The following is a 16,542-nucleotide window of genomic DNA, read 5'->3' as shown; positions in this document are numbered from 1 at the left end:
ACCAGCTCTAATTCGTCAAGTGCCGCTTAATGTCCCTCAGTTTCCAAATTTATAAAATGGAGATACAATCTCCTAAGAGTTTGTATAAAGAAAACTCTGCAAACTTTAAAGGGTATATAAGAGATGTGTGGTAGGTTTTACCCATGTAGGTTTTATTTGTGACTTGGAGGCAGGAATGACATTTCTAGTCTCCACCCACCCCTTCTTTAGGGGGAAAATATGATTCCTAACTGGAGGAAACAAGAGTTGGGAGCCACAGTATAGCCACTTTATTCTCCTCAGAGAACTACATCTACTCTATCTAATCATTGTCAATCTAAGATAAATTATTTTTAGGTTTAAGCTATATTCAAATCAAAAGGAAGTCCCAGATATCATCCAAGGGGAAATTCTCCAGTTTCTCTCTCTAGTAGTGAGATTGGGATAGGGACATGGTTGAGATCCTGAGGCTTTCTAATCTATGATCCTAGTTGTAATCTAGATCAGGACATTTCTTCACCAGAATTCTTATCATCAACCCATTCCCTCAAGCCATCATGGAACATTGAGTCTTTCTCCAGCAACATGAACCTCATATGTAAATCTTAGGCTCTGAGCCATGGTTTCACATGTATAAAAGACAATTATTACTGCTGAACCAAAAATAGATAGAAACAGCCACATATCTGCTAGCAATTCATTAAATGGTCCCATATTTTAAATACAAGTGGCCATATATTTAACTAGATGTGCTAAGATTTTGCAATAAACACTTTGGTATCCAATTTACTTTTTAATCAGAAGAGATGCACCATTTCTTTAAATAACCTGTTTTTTGAGTGCTGCATTCATTCTTAGCATCATTAACAGCTGGTAGAATTTCTAAGACTTTAGTTTTGTTTTAAAGTCGACAGCCAATTTAATCCAAAAAATAATTATTAAACTGCTTAATGTACAACACTAGGAAACTTTTAAAAGTGGTTGTCCTTAAGTAACTTCCAATATTGACAATCAAGTTTAACAGTAACACTTTTGAAAGTTCCTTTCAATTCCATGATTAGAAAAATAGCCCGAGTACACAAGTTCCCTCAAGATTATTTTTAAAGGGCCAAGTAGTTAATATATTGGTTAGGTTGTTTCTCCCTCTCTTTTTGGGGGTGGGGGTAAGACTATGAAAGGGATAGTTCAGAGAGGAAGGACACTGGAAATAACTTGGTTCTATGTTGAATAAGTATTTTAACTAAGGTAGAAACTTACAGTGACAAGCATGTTAACTCGAGATGAAATGACACTTCTGAATACCCATCATTTTTACTTTCCATTCTCCCACTGGAATAATGCATTTTTATAAGTAGAACTGGCTTTTCTGCTTACAAAGCTATTTATTAACAGTCCAACTGAAGTGTCACTCCTTTGATTAAATGCTTTTCTAGCATCCCTAGTAGCAAGTTCTTTTCAAATTTCTCAAAGGCCCCTTTCTGTACATTACTTACATATTCTAAATGTATGATAGCTGGATCTAGGATTGTACTGGTAAAATGCTTAATAAGTGATTTTCAAAAATTAAAAAAACTCATTTCACATTTTAAAAGTTTAATCTGCATAATTAAGTACAATAAATCCAATCAGTTTATAGACTGCTGAATTGCTAACACTAAATTTTTGTTCATCAACACCCTTGGACAGGGATCATAGCATCCTGTTTTGCTTCCACTTTACTTTCCATTTTCATATGTTCTTCATATTTGTCATTTCTAATGTCCAATAATAATCCATAACCTATACATAAAAACTTTTTTAAAAATAGCAACATTTTGCCCAAAAGGGGCTTTGACCTGTCCATCATGTGCTTAACAAATCTAGCAATGAGACCAATGGGTTAAAGAATTTAGTTTGAAAGCTCTAACTGTACATAATGCCACTACCTATGACTTTTTCCACTTAAGCAAAATTTTTTGTTAATCAATTTTACCCTTGATGCAGTTGGATGATGTCTGTGTACATACATACATACATGCAAATAGCAGATAGTGGTGCTGGGTAAGTTGTTGAATGAATAACAGACACTGTAAGCAAACAAGTTGGACTCAGAATTGGAGTGAGAGGAGCAGACTGAATTCTTTGGAAAATTGCCAAATTCTTAGTTAGCTTCTTCTGAAACAAAAAGCTATCTGTTCAAAAGCATTTTTCCACTGATATATGATTACAAGTCATGGAATGCTACAGCCTCCAAAAAAAATTGAAATTGAGGCAATTGGGAAGCATGTTAACTGTGACAGACTGCAAAAGAATACAAACAATATAAAATATGTCATCAGTCACTTTATATAGTGCAAATTAGGATAAATATGTGCTTTTGCTGCTTATCACTTCTTATTACATAATCTGATGCTGAGTCCATGAGATTTGGACATGGCCCTTAATTTCTTATTAAACTATATAGGATTTCACATTGGATAATTGACAAAATATACAATTTCCCAAGTCTTGCCTTGATTATCGCCTCTAATTTAATTTAGCAAGACAAAGTACTATGCAAATGCTCGTAAGATGAAGTTTACTCTATGACAAGCATTATGCTAGATACTGGGGATACAAAAAAAATTTATGAAACCGTCCTTCACATATCTTGTCTGTAAAATTATTGGCACATTGTCCCCCCATTACTGAGGGTTCCTTAAGAGTAAGGATTGTTGGGGAAGCTAGGTGGCACAGTAGTTATGAGCACCAGTCCTTTAGTCAGGAGCACCCGGGTTCAAATCTGGCCTCAGACGCAACACGTCCCAGCTCTGGGCAAGTCACTTAACCCCAATTGCCTCAAAAAAAAAAAAGGACTGTTTTTGACTTTTATCACCAGTATTTAGCACAGTGCCTAGCACAAACAGTAAGTTCTTATTTAAATTTTTTTGTACATCAATACATTTATCAATAAGTAAAAACCTCAAAACACCTTTTGGTGTATTTTAAAAACCTAATGAAGAGGCCATAGTCTAGGCTCATCTAGACTTCTGACAAGTTTTATCACAGGTTTGGAAAAAGTTATTTTCACTTGCAAAAATTATATTTTCTCAATCTTTAGCCATGTCAGTTGCTTTTCAGGAGTGACCTTGCTATTCTTTCAATTTTAAAAAGCCTCCGTTGGATTGTTGAGGTTTCAATGCCAATTCTTTCAACTGGCATGTCCTTCAAGTCTTTTGCTCCTAGCACAGTGATTAGAGTGGATTCAAGGATACCTGGCTTCAAATTTGATCTTTTAGACAAGTCATTTGATCGTTTTCATTTGTAAAATAAGGAAACAAGCATTAAGCATTTGTTGGATGCCAGATGCTTTGCAAATACCTCAAATGTTCTCAACAGCCCTGGAAGGTAGATAACTATGTTCTAAAATGATGTTCATTTTACAGCTGAGGAAACTATAACAAAACAGGTTAAAGGATATTCCCAGAGTCAAAGAGCTAGTCTATGATGCTGAATTTGAACTCAAATCCAACTCTCCATTGTACCACTTACTTCAAAAGATTGTTCTGAGGATAAAATATTTGTTAAGTGCTTTGCAAACTATAAGGTAATACATAAATGCTAGCTGTTATTATTAGGCTGTTTTGCAACATGTTTGTAGCTTTAAAAAAATCCAGTTAACTCTGATCCTGTTTATTTTATCGTGAGCTTGAATGATACTTGAAGTATGCTCTTTGATAGTTAGAAATTTCTTTGGAGTAATAGCCATTTATAAAACAGAATTTTTAAAAATCTAGCACCTGGCAAAAAAATGTAGATGCTGTGGGTCAGCCTAGTATCACTCCAAGCATGTGTGCACACACACAATCACTGCTACTATAAAATGAAACCTTACCAAAATGGCTTACCCCAAATAGTCTGCATACCACTACATGAACAAAAGGACCGAGTTGTCCTATGATTCAAAAACAAGTCCTTCTACTTTTAATCTATTGTTCTTTTCACTGCATTAGATATCGGTGATTTCATCAATATATTTCCTCCAACAATAAAATCAAAACCCATCTATGCCTGCCTCAATATGCTTTGTATCAATGTCTTCCCATAAATGGTCACCACAGGTTCACCCAAGATGCTAAGTATCTTCCTTGTTTTCTTTGCTATATCAGAACACCCAGCAAAAGCTTTTTTTTCGTGACCAATTAATTTTCTTAAATTATACCTTCTCCTGAATAATTATTTTGTTTATAGTGTTTTTGCAGCCTCCTTACAACTACCATATTATCCCTCTACTACTCCATGGTTGATTCTTAACAAAACTTAAGTAATACTGTTTAAAAAAAAAAAAAAAAAAAAAAAAAAAAAAGGTAAGAAACGAGAACCTGTACTTCATTGCTTTTGTGGGGAAAGGGGGAATGAACTATTGTATAGTGTCATATTCTAGCTGATGTACTAGTTTTTCTTAAATGTTTTTCATTTAAAAAAATTGTTAAGAATAATTCTGGGTAGAAGAGAAATACAGAAATGAAAGTTATATAAAAAAAAAATTTAAACAGCCAGATTTGAAGAAACCAGAGAGAAGTTCAGGAAAAACAATCTTGTGATTTCCTAAAAGTAATCCAGTTTGCTTTTACATTCAGTTCTGGGCCCAACTTACTGTCTATTTGCAAGTCCTGTTTTTAGCCCATAAACTCATAGCTCTTGCTATATTATATTGAGATGAAATAACACAACACACCAAATTTTTGCACTAAAATGAGTAGTGTAATCCTTGGGAAAAATATTACCTGTGTTTGTTATTGAGATATCTTGAATATTAGGTTTAACATACAGTAGATGTTCGGTAGATGAGATAGTTTTATATCATAGGTAGATGGCAAATTTGTGACAAAAAAAGTCTAAGGAAATTTCATTCACAAATCAGGTAATTTTTTTTCTCCTTTGTTTTTTAAACCAAAATCACAATGGCTTTCCTATCAGAGGATAATTCAAGATGGTTAGTATTTCATAGGTCAACTACATCACCACAATGAAAATTGCCAAATACTTTTATTATTTCCACAATTTTTGGAAGTTTCATTGAGGAACTGTGGAAAGATGTTACTTCAAATAGCTTCCCTCATAATCCTGCTTAGCTTCTGGATCTTGGTTTTTGCAGACATATCAACATATTTCTCTCCTATACGAACAATCATTCCTCCCATGATTGAAGGATCAGTCTGAGAAGAGAATTATATTAAAAACATAGAAAAATGTACGTTATCAGTCTTATCCCGCTAAGAAGCATTAAACACAAATATGACACAATATTTTTTTTAAAGTACATTATTACTAGGATAAAACAATTTACCTGGAAAAATATATAAATCTTGTATGGTGATTATTTATTTAGCATTTAGTTTTGAGTTTTGAAAAATAACCAGGTTTTTTACATAAATGACATGGTTAAGCATAATAGATGTATTTTATTTGATTTTTAAATTTATTTTTAAATGAATTTTTCTGTACTATTTTTGTCACTTTCAATTGGATTGAGGAAAAAAAAAAATGACAGGTAAAAACTGACCTTAACCTCCATTTTCAGGACTTGGCCTTTACTCAGGAAGCTGTTCAGTACTGCTTTTAATTCTGAAAGAGTTGCGCTATCCAAAGTCTAAGGTGGATGAAACCAAAGAAACATTAAAAAAAAAAAAATCCAACAAATCAAAATAGAAATGAAAATCAAAATGTTATGATCTTAAAATATCACAAGAATCAGAGAACAAAAAATCTTGATGATATAATTTTACATTATCAAAACCTGATGACTCAAATGTTCTACAATTCAGACTGCAGTACAATGTGTTATTAAATACTTTATCAATGCTCACCATTACATAGGAAACATTAACGTCACAATTCACATGCCTGTGAATTTAAAATCCACTCATCTATTGCTATATATGGAAAGGGAATATGATACACTCAATGGACAGAGAGCTAAGTAAGGAAAAACTTTTCTGGTAAAGAAATATTACTCAACAAGAGGTGAAGAATATAATGTCAAATGAAGTTCTTATATCAGAAGCCTTTATTTAAATGTTTTTCTTTACCAAAAGTGTTTAGTGGTACAAGAAATAGTGATGGAGGAAGTTGTAATCATAGAGGGAAATAACTGAGGTCACAGCATTACCAGAATCATAGACTAAGAGCTAGATGGACACCTAGTCTAACACTCTCTTCTTAGAGGTAAGGAAGCATTAGAGAGACAGAGAGAGAGAGAGAGAGAGAAAGAGAGAGAGAGAGAGAGAGAGAGAGAGAGAGAGAGAGAGAGGTAGGTTAAGTGACTACTTGCCCAAGGTTTTACAGCTAGTAATTGTTGCTGAGGCAAAATTTGAATCCAGGTCTTCCTGAATTGAAGTCTAGAATTCTGGCTATAGTATACTAAACTGTCTCTTAAAAAAGTAAAAATAAAATATTTTTGGTCTATCAATTTTCTATTCCTTATGGAGGTTAAAAAAAAAAAAAAAAGAACTTCTAGACTCACAATGCAGCTCTATAAGGAAATAAAAACCCTTTCCTTATGGCTTTAAACAGCAGTACAACCTATATAAATGAATCAATATAGCTTAAGCTATGATCCCAAGTCCACCAGGCTAAAGGCTTAATGGGTTACCAACCTAAAACATTAAGCCTAAGCCATTAGTATGAATTTTTAAACTTTTTTTTTGGAGAGGGGGAAGGGATTGGGGTGGAGATAGGTGTGTGCCATTTTCTAATAACAGAAATATATGCCTTATGCTTAATGCTTTACATGCATTATCTAATGAGACCTTCACAGCAACCCTCCAAGTCACATAATACAAGTATCAGTTCAATTTTACAGATGACATAACTGAGGCACAGACAAAATTACTTGTTTCTTGCCACATAACCATAGAGTTGATGTGAAGATCCAGATATTATCGTACATCCATAATGCAAACTTTAAAGCACTAAAATAAACTTGAACTTATATCTTCTTGATTTCAAGTTTCTTCACTTTTTCTGCGGTCATAATTTCTCTTTTCATGAACAGGTTTGAGCCTACCATATTTTTATAGTAAAAAAAACTTTAATAAAACAAACAACAATGACAACAAACACCTTATCACGTAAACAGGAAAATAAATAAGAAATTTCTTAAAATAAAACACTCAAACCCCACAATATTTATCTTAAAACAAGCCATATATTACATAGAACATTTTCATTAATCATCAGTGTTTCTCCTGCTAGAAAGTTTTGTGGTCAAAAAGAGGGAAGGTTGCAAAAAATTTGTATTATAAGTCAGTAAGCTTCAGTAAACAGGATTAAGACCTAGAAAGAAACGCATTAATCGCCAGAAGTAGCTAGTCTGAGAATGAAAAGATTTCTCTGGATTGGCCACAGGCCACTTTTCTTAATTTGCTCATTGAATGAGCAGAGTTTTAATGTTCAAAGCTAAATAAACTGACAAGCGATTACTTACAGATGCAGTAGTAACTACGCACTGTACTTCTCCACGGTGCACACTCATCATGGTAGAAAATGCTGAAATGACTCCTTCAGTGTTATTTAAGCGACCATTTTCAGCAAGTAATTCTGTAAGAGATAAAATAAAAGCATTGCAACATGACTAATTTATATAAATAACAAGTCACTGGAAAGGTTCATGTTAGATTCAAGGACAAAATTTTTAAAACTACATAAAATGCCATCAGGTCATCCAACGAAAGAACACTGTACAAAGATTTAAGATCTACTCTATAATCCTATACTTTCCTATTCAGCTTTTTCCTATTAGCTTCAATATCACCACAGTATCTAAATCATTTATTTCATGCTTAGGGTTTTTAATGAACTAGAAACCATTTTCTGGACCTAATCTAAATCTAACAAATATGCAAGACAGCTGGCTGTGGTAAGGAATTAGGGAAGTCAAATAGGTTTTCTTTGAACACCAGTGATCTATAAACTATACCCCACAAACCAATGCCCTAGAACATTTTGATCTTCAATTAGAAGGGTTACAAAAATCTTACTTTTTAATATTTAAAGAATTTTTATAACGAAGAAAGTTTAACCAAAACAGAAAATGGATGTGCAACCTTAACTTATTATTAAACACCTAGTATTTCTAGTATTTTTTATTAAGACAATTAAAAAAAAAAACAAAAAAAAAAACCACCCCTTATATATATGTATATATACTTACTCATGAGGTTAGTTGTGATGGGGGAAAACCTCTCTTTTGCAATTATGTCACTTAGAGTTTTTATCTTAATAGAACGCTTTATATGGGGATTCATAATAGAATCAACCATTTTGGGATCTTTCAAAAGTTTCTGAAAGTAAAACACAAATTTTATTAATCACTTAGAGCAGGTCCAGCTTACATGCAACTTCTACTTCAATAATTATACTTTGTCTAGTAAGATATGTCTCAATAGAATTCTAACAAGAATCAAGTCAAATTCTTCTAAACAAAACTGCACTTTAAAAGATTTATAACTAAAAAGTGGATGCTTTCTTTTTTAGAGACTATCACTAGGACTAACACTTCCCTTCAGATCCTAATGAAGGTGTCCCAAAACTGAAGGAGCAGAGCATAATATACAGTAGTAAATGACCACAGTAATCTTGTGTTCGATAAACCCCAAAATCCAAACTTTGGGGGAAAGAACTTACTATTTGATAAAAATGTTAGGAAAAGTAGAAAGCAGTTTGGTAGAAACTAGGCATACACCAGCACCTTACACTGTTTTAAGTTTACCAAGATAAAGTCAAAACAGGTATATAATTTAGACATAAAAAGACTGTGGGAGAGGAAAACAGAATATGTATATAGCTAAATGAATATAATAACACTAATTTTCAGAAGTAGAGAGCACTAACAACAGGAAGGAATCAGAAAGGAAAAGATATAAATAGAAGGTGACACAAACTATGTTTTTAAAAAGCTAGGGATTCTGAGAGGTAGAGATAAAACTAATACTTCCTAACGATTTTATTGCTTTTTAATGCTAATTATAGAAGTTATGTGACTAGAGTATGAATTCCTAAAAAGCAGTATCTCATTTTTCTATTTCCAATCTCATGCTGAGCAAATCATAAATACTTAAACACTTTTTCATTTAATTATATCAACTGATAAGGATCTAAGTTTCCATAGTTAGATGAAATCTTCTGCATTTTGGATGTTCACTGCTAGTATTTGAAACTTCCCTCCTGGATTTCTATACAAATGTATACCATTTCTATTCAAAATGAGCACAACTTCCAAGACGTAGAATAGCTATTAAATAATCTTCAAGGATACCTAGGCAATTCAATGAAAATTAATCATGTTTTTACTTGTAGTAAAATTAGAAAGATTTTTATGCTTTGTAACATTTTGGACAATGTTTTTTCTTCTTTCTACAAATACCACCTTATCTATCTCCTTCTAACTGTGGGTGCCTCCCAAGGCTCCGTCCTGTGTCCTCTATCTTTTCCCTCTATACTTCTTTTGGTGATCTCATTAGCTCCTATATATTAAGTTATTCTCTATTCAAATGATTCTAAGAGCTACGTGTTCAGCCCTAACTTCTCTTCTGACCAGTCTCATATCTCCAACAGTCTTATTAAATACCTTAAACTGGATTCACCATAGGGATACAAATCTAAAGTCAAATTGTTTCTTAATTTGCCTGTTATTTTTAAGGGGTGCCACCAAATCTCCTATTACCTTATCTCCCAATCTAAATATAATCAATGACTCCTCACTCAATTATCATATCCTACTGATTATACATTTGAAACATGTCTCATTTGTGCCCCTTCTCACTTCTGACACTGACAGCATGCCAGTGTAGACCCTTATCTCCCTAGATTTTTCCAGGTTGGTCTCTATCTCAAGTACCTCCCTACTCCAGTTCATTTTTCTATTTAGTTCTTAATTAGATCAAATAGTAAATCCTCTATTTGGTTTTTAGAGTCCTGTCTCTCACTGGCCCCTTTTAACCTTAATCCCCTTTATAAATTCTACAATCCTGACATTAACAACTTCCTTATATTCTCACATAAGATAAAATTCTTTTCTTGACTGCATTTCCCCTGGTCATCCCCTAAGCCTAGAATTTTCTCCCCTGTCCTTATCTTCACCTCTTGGCTCCCATTACCTTCTCCAACTTTCAGCTAAAGTCTCACCTTCTATAAGAAGCCTTTCCCAGTCTTCCTTAATCTTGGTGACTTCCATAGTAATAATGTCTCCAATTTATCCTGCACATATCTTTTTTGTATGTAATTGCTTACATGTGGGCTCCCCTATTAAACTTTGAGCTTCTTGAGAGCAGGGATTATCCTTTACCTTTTTATGCGAAGCTCTTAGCACAGTGCCAAGCACACAGAAGGAACTTATTAGTTTGATGACTTGTTTACTAACTTTTCTTCATCCTGTGAGATGGTTTCTTTGCCCTATCCTCAATATAATTTCTGTTATCCTTGCATATAGAGAATATTTGTAGTTAATCCCCCAACCCCTTTTTGGATGATGCAACTGGGGATGACTTGCCTAGGGTCACATAACTAGTAAGTATTAAGTGTATGAGACTGAATTTAAATTCCAGTCCTCCCAACTTTAGGGCTGTTGTTCTATCTATTATGCCATTTGGTTGCCCCGTTGTAGTTAATTTAAATTATTAAACTGCCTACTTGCTCTTTGATTTTCATATTCACTCTGGGAATAAAATTAAATATTGACAGAAAACAAAGTTAAAGCTACAAAAGATAAGTTCTAAAACAAAACAAACCATAATCAATTGCACAGGACAAAAGTTTTTTCAATTATCTACAAGTGACAATTAAAACCGGAAAACAACAACAAAACCAAAAAACAGCTTAGATGCAAATTAAAAGCACAGAAAGACCACTTACTGTTACTCTGAGTAACTCCTTTTCTACCACATCCAGTTTATTCTGCTTAGATGCAGCAGAAAAAAGAGCAGTGGCATATCGACCTTCCAGACCATAAACTTGAATTGGAGGCTTAAAAAAAAAAAAAAGAAAGAAAATTATTCAAGATAGCTAATACTAAAATTTTAATATCAGAGTTTAAAACCTAAAGTATACATTCTATTGTGAAAGAGTAAACAAAAGTTAAAGAATTGATCAGCACCACCACTAATTATTATGAACATGAGGGAAAAAAAAAAAAAAATCAATGAACTTTTCTAGTCCCCAGTTTCCTTATATAGATGAGAAAATCCAATTAGAAAAATCTCTTTCAGTCCTATAAAATGCAATGATCCTATGAAGATAAATTCATTATGGGATCTTTTATTATTTGCTACTTCTAATAGTAGGGTTATATCCCCAAGGACAAAAATGACAGAAAATAAAGATCCAGCTGTACACAAATATTTCTACTATTTGGCAATATCAAAAAAGCTGGAAAAAAAAATCTGGGTGTCTAAAGAATGAGGAACAGTTAAATATATTTTAGTATACAAATGTAATACTAATCAATTGATTTATTTAATGTTTATAACATGCAAAGTTACAAAAGAACCAAGACCAGGGATTTAAGACTCCAGCCCTGGAGAAGTTTACATTTTAATGGAGAGGATTCATATATACATATAGTAAATACTAGGGAGTTTGAGGATGAGCTCCAATAATTAGGGAGATCAGGGTAGGCTTTACAAAGGAAGAGGTCCTCTCTAATGAAGGAAACTAAATATTCTAAAAGGCAGAGGTGAGGGAGGAGTATATTTCAAGTATAAGGAAGAATCTGTGCAAAATTATTAGAGATGGAATGTCAAATTTGGGGGGAGCTGTTTGGCTGGAAAATAGAATGTGAAGAGTTTTATGAATAAGTCTAGAAAGGTAGATGGAAGTATTAAATCAATATCAGAAAGATATGGTTTCTTGTACAATCATATTCTGTTTTGTTTTATCTTTTATTCTTGTTCATCTATCAGATATATACTCATACTTGTTACCAGAAAAAATTTTTGTAAGAAAAATAATTTAACTAGAGACAATCTAGTCTAACATTTTCATTTTACAGATAAGAAAATTGAAACAAAAGTCAGCTCTCATAATACACAGAAGCAAGTTTAGAAAATATACTTGAAAGCATAAATTTATATTAGTCTTAATATAAATATAATTTTAAAAAGTTACCTTATGTTACTTATAACAAGATTTATAATACCATCCTATAAGTTTTCCTTTTTTTTACATTGGATCTTTAGGTCTAATGTAACTTATTTTTTGGTAACTTATTAATAAAGCCTAGTGCTCAAATTAGTTTTTCTTGATAAATCCATGTTTCAATAAAATACTGAAAATCAAAATTCTGAAATATGCTATACATCTGTAAACAACTATTAAGTACTACCTATGAACAACTGTCATTATCTAGCAGATTGATTTCCTTCTCCAAGAACATTACAGGGGATGAAATGCAAAATACAAACAAGGTTATAGACAGATCCAATCAATGTAACTTAGCATATCATACTCCAATCCAAACAATAACTACAAACTCTTGATAAAAGTTATATACAGCCAAGTAATTAAATAAACATACCCTTACGAGTTTTGCAAATGGTCTGCTCATTGACGTGGTAAAGCGGCGTACCTTAAAAACAAAAGAAAATAATTACTTTAAACTTCTATAGATTAAATTGTGAAAAAAATCAAATACTCATTATTTAATAGCATTATGTAATGTCTTCATGAAGACTTTCCTGGTTCCCCAAGTTTCTGGCATTTCCTGTCCCTAAATTTTCTTGTAATTAGTATGTTTAAATGGTTTTTTCCCTAAAACATAAGCTACTTAAGAGCAGATACTTTCCCATTTCTGCTTTTGAATTTCCAGGGCCTAAATATAGTAAGCACTTAAAAGCTTGCTGACTTGTGACACACCTTGGCTTCCCAATACCCAAATCTCTTTTCTCCAACACCTGGACTGGATCAATTTTCTGGGAGGGAGGTGACAATGTACATACAGAGAAATAGTAGGAATTATTTCAAGAATTGCATATTTAAAGCAGAAGTTCTTAACCTTTTTTCTTTCATGGATTTTTTTGGCAGGCAAAAAAAAAAATTAGTTAAAAGCTATGGACTTCTCAGAATACATTATATATATATATATTTACCTATGTTCATAATTTAAAAAACCCAACATTAAATTTCAGCTAAAGGAAATAAAGATGTAATCTTTTTCCAATTCAAGGATCCCCCAAAGCAACTATGACTACAATTTGGTTGAACTGAGTGGATAATTCAGTTAGTGGTATTCTGAATATTGGTGGGATAAACCCTTATTCAGCAATCTAAATGAGATTATGAAAGTGGAGGTTAATATATTTTTGGTAATATTACAGCACAATGGACCTTGATTCTGAGGAAAAAAATAATCATCAAGGGTGAAAATAATATGTTCTCTGACAGAGTCTATTTCTGGACCAGTAAACCTAAATTCTTCTTGTAAATGCTATATGAAAGTTAGCTGTGGAATTTGCTACAATTCCAGAAACATTCAGTGCTCCCACTGTATGCAGCACAAAGAATGAAAAAAGTTTAAGAAGACCATATACAGGAATATAAAAATGAATATAAGACAATGATACAAAATATAAAATCACGAGGCTTGTTTCCATATCGAGGAAGAGGAGATTTGTTGAGCCAAAAATACTCAGCAGTTGTATGTACAGAAAGAATAGAGAAAGAGGACAAAGTACTTAATGCATAAGAAATGGGGTAAGCATTTCTGTCCATCAAAGCCACTAGTGGATCTGTATCCCAAAGAGATCCTAAAAGAGGGAAAAGAACCCATATGTGCAAAAATATTGTAGTAACCCTTTTGATGGAATGGCTGAATAAGTTAATATATGAATGTAATGGAATACTATTGTCCTATTAAAAAATAATGGGCAGGCTGATTTCAGAAAAAGCTGAAAAGACTTATATGAACTGAGGCTGAGTGAAGTGAGCAGAATCAGGATAATACTGTACAGTAACAGAAAGATTGTATGATGATTAATTATGACGGAATGTAAGCTCTTTGCATAGAAGGATTGTTTCATTCTTTCTATTTTTCCCCCTAATCCTCAGCTTTCATGACTAAAGTGTTTGACCCGGCTCATCACCTTTTTCTCCCATTGTTTGTGACGGTCCTCTCAGTTGGTGAGAGACTAGGCACTGGAGTTTTTTGGCAGGCAAAAAAAAAATTAGTTAAAAGCTATGGACTTCTCAGAATACATTATATATATATTTACCTATGTTCATAATTAAAAAAACCCAACATTAAATTTCAGCTAAAGGAAATAAAGATGTAATCTTTTTCCAATTCAAGGATCCCCCAAAGCAACTATGACTACAATTTGGTTGAACTGCCTAGTCTCCAGTGCCTAGTCTCTCACCAACTGAGAGGACCGTCACAAACAATGGGAGAAAAAGGTGATGAGCCGGGTCAAACACTTTAGTCATGAAAGCTGAGGATTAGGGGAAAAGATCATCGAATCTGTCTATTAAAAGAAAGTTATAGATAGATCATGGATGTAAGAGTCAGAAGACCCGAGTTCAAGTCTGCCTTCTCTGTATGACCCCTGGGCAAACCATTTAACTTTTCTGGGCTCATTTGAAAAGAGAAGGGAGCTGGCCTCCGAAGTTCTTTCCAATCTACGAGGCAGGACTGGAGGAGAAAATAAATTATCATTAGCAAAACCAGCAACTCCCTCCCACATATTAGTCCTCTCCTTCGTCAGGCCTAAGATAGGTGACCCCGCACCGCCCTTTCTTAACTACTAAACCCCGGCCATCGGGTGATATGTGGGAAGCCTTCAAGGTCATGTCCCACTAGGCCTCTCTCGCGCCTCAAAATCGAGCACCAGGGTTCCGGAACCGATGGGAAAGAGGAAGGAAACGGGGCAGTACCCTGCGGCCTCGCGCTCCCCGGGGGGCGTACCCCACTCTCTAGCCAAGGAGAAGCTGGGGACAGGGGGGACCCAGGGCCAAGGGACAGACGAGAATAACGGACACTTCCAGCAAGGGATGGAGGGAGAGTTTCCGGGGAGAGAAGTCCACCACAGTCGCCTTCGAGGAAGAATTTCCTCTTTTTTCACCTTACCTGTTGAATCATCCCGGTGGCCCCGGGCGCAGCCATCTTCTCCTGTAGCCGTTGTAGGTCAAACCGGAGCTCGGAACGCGGAGGAGGAAGTGATTTGAGAGACGCACGCGCAGAACTATTTCCCCCCCGCCTCTCGGCTGGCCGCAGAGTGAGGTGGTTCCTCAGGACGCAAGAGTAGTACGCTCGTCCTTCTTGGGAATTGTAGTTTCTTCAAAATAGGCGAACGAGGCTCGACGCACAAGGGCCTGCCGGGATTGAGGATGGGGGCAGGGCGAAGCTGACTCGAGGTTGCACTAAACCAAGAAACCTCTGAAGGGAGCAGTGGCTCTAAGAGTTGCCGGGTTAGACTGATTGTCTGTAGCTAAATTTTCATTGTCTTGCTAAACGTTGAAAATAGTGCAATTTTACACTCTGTCACCAAGAAGAAATTTAATCAATATACGTTTGTGCGTCCCATGACCGGAATTAGCATTTAGATATGTTCAAAGAGTTTACATTCTAAAATCTGATGGGAAAGCAGGAAACAAGTCCCCGTTTATGTGTACACACACACACACACACACACACACACACACACACACACACATCTCATTTGATCCTCACAACGACCCTACGACATAGGTGCTATTATTCCCATTTTGCAGCTGAGGAAATTGAGGCAAACGGAAACTTGTCCAGGATCACAATATTAGGACGTGTCTGAGGTTAGATTTGAATTCAGGTCTGCCCTGACTGCTGGCGCAGAATTCTATAGTCTGCTCCACCAGATTTCTCTTTCACTGAGGAAACAATCCAGTTATGTGATTTAACAAAACAGGTGTATAATAAAAGGGTCAGTGGATTCTTCTCCAGTGAGTATAAAGAGTCTGAATACAGAGTGATAGATTTTTATGTATTAAAAGCAATCAAATAAGAACAATTAAGTAAAAGAAAACAATCAAGATACAAAATTAGGCAATTTGATTTCTAACTGGAGGAAAGATTAGAAAGATTAGGAACTTTTCAAATTGGGTGGGGGAGAAAGAACAGGTGCAATTTCCTGATATCAGAAAAAAAAAATGGGTTACCATTCCCCTCAAATTTCTCCTTCACTCAAAGGAACATGGAAACAGTAACCAATTGGCCAATTTGTGGCCAGTTTTCATATAAGACAATTGTGTATAATTGTGAGAAAGCTCCTTACATCAATCATCCTTAGCAAAGGTCTCTAAGCAACAGGTAGATGTGGTTCAGGTTCCTAGTCACACAAAACTAGGTTCAAACAATGTTTATTTACAATTCCTACAACTAAATAAAAGTTTTTTTTTTTTTCACAAGACAGAAATTGGACTAGACTTATAATTGACGGGAAAAAAGAACTGAGCAAGCTCCAGAATAGGTACAAGATGAAATCAACATGATTTATTCAATTCCCACTCTCATGAGAATAAAAATTTGAACCTGTGCTTTCATTGGTATCCTAAAGGGAAATACTGGGTTGCTCACCA

General features: G+C 34.5%; 1 protein-coding gene across 1 annotated transcript; it reads right to left on the bottom strand.

Annotated features, from left to right (window-relative positions):
- Positions 1-4,967: 4,967 nt before the first annotated feature.
- ATP5PO (ATP synthase peripheral stalk subunit OSCP) lies at positions 4,968-15,171 on the bottom strand. The gene is made up of 7 exons (XM_051984937.1): positions 15,056-15,171; positions 12,512-12,562; positions 10,852-10,962; positions 8,153-8,282; positions 7,427-7,539; positions 5,504-5,590; positions 4,968-5,156 (listed from the first exon to the last, which is right to left on the bottom strand). The coding sequence occupies exons 1-7, from the start codon at positions 15,089-15,091 to the stop codon at positions 5,043-5,045; spliced, it is 642 nt and encodes a 213-aa protein (XP_051840897.1). The 5' UTR covers positions 15,092-15,171; the 3' UTR covers positions 4,968-5,042.
- Between the last annotated feature and the right edge of the window lie 1,371 nt (positions 15,172-16,542).

The sequence above is a fragment of the Antechinus flavipes genome, chromosome 3, assembly GCF_016432865.1.
Source record: "Antechinus flavipes isolate AdamAnt ecotype Samford, QLD, Australia chromosome 3, AdamAnt_v2, whole genome shotgun sequence".
Classification (NCBI taxonomy): domain Eukaryota; kingdom Metazoa; phylum Chordata; class Mammalia; order Dasyuromorphia; family Dasyuridae; genus Antechinus; species Antechinus flavipes.
The sequence above is the reverse complement of the archived record's forward strand: the minus strand, read 5'-3'. Positions and strand labels throughout refer to the sequence as shown.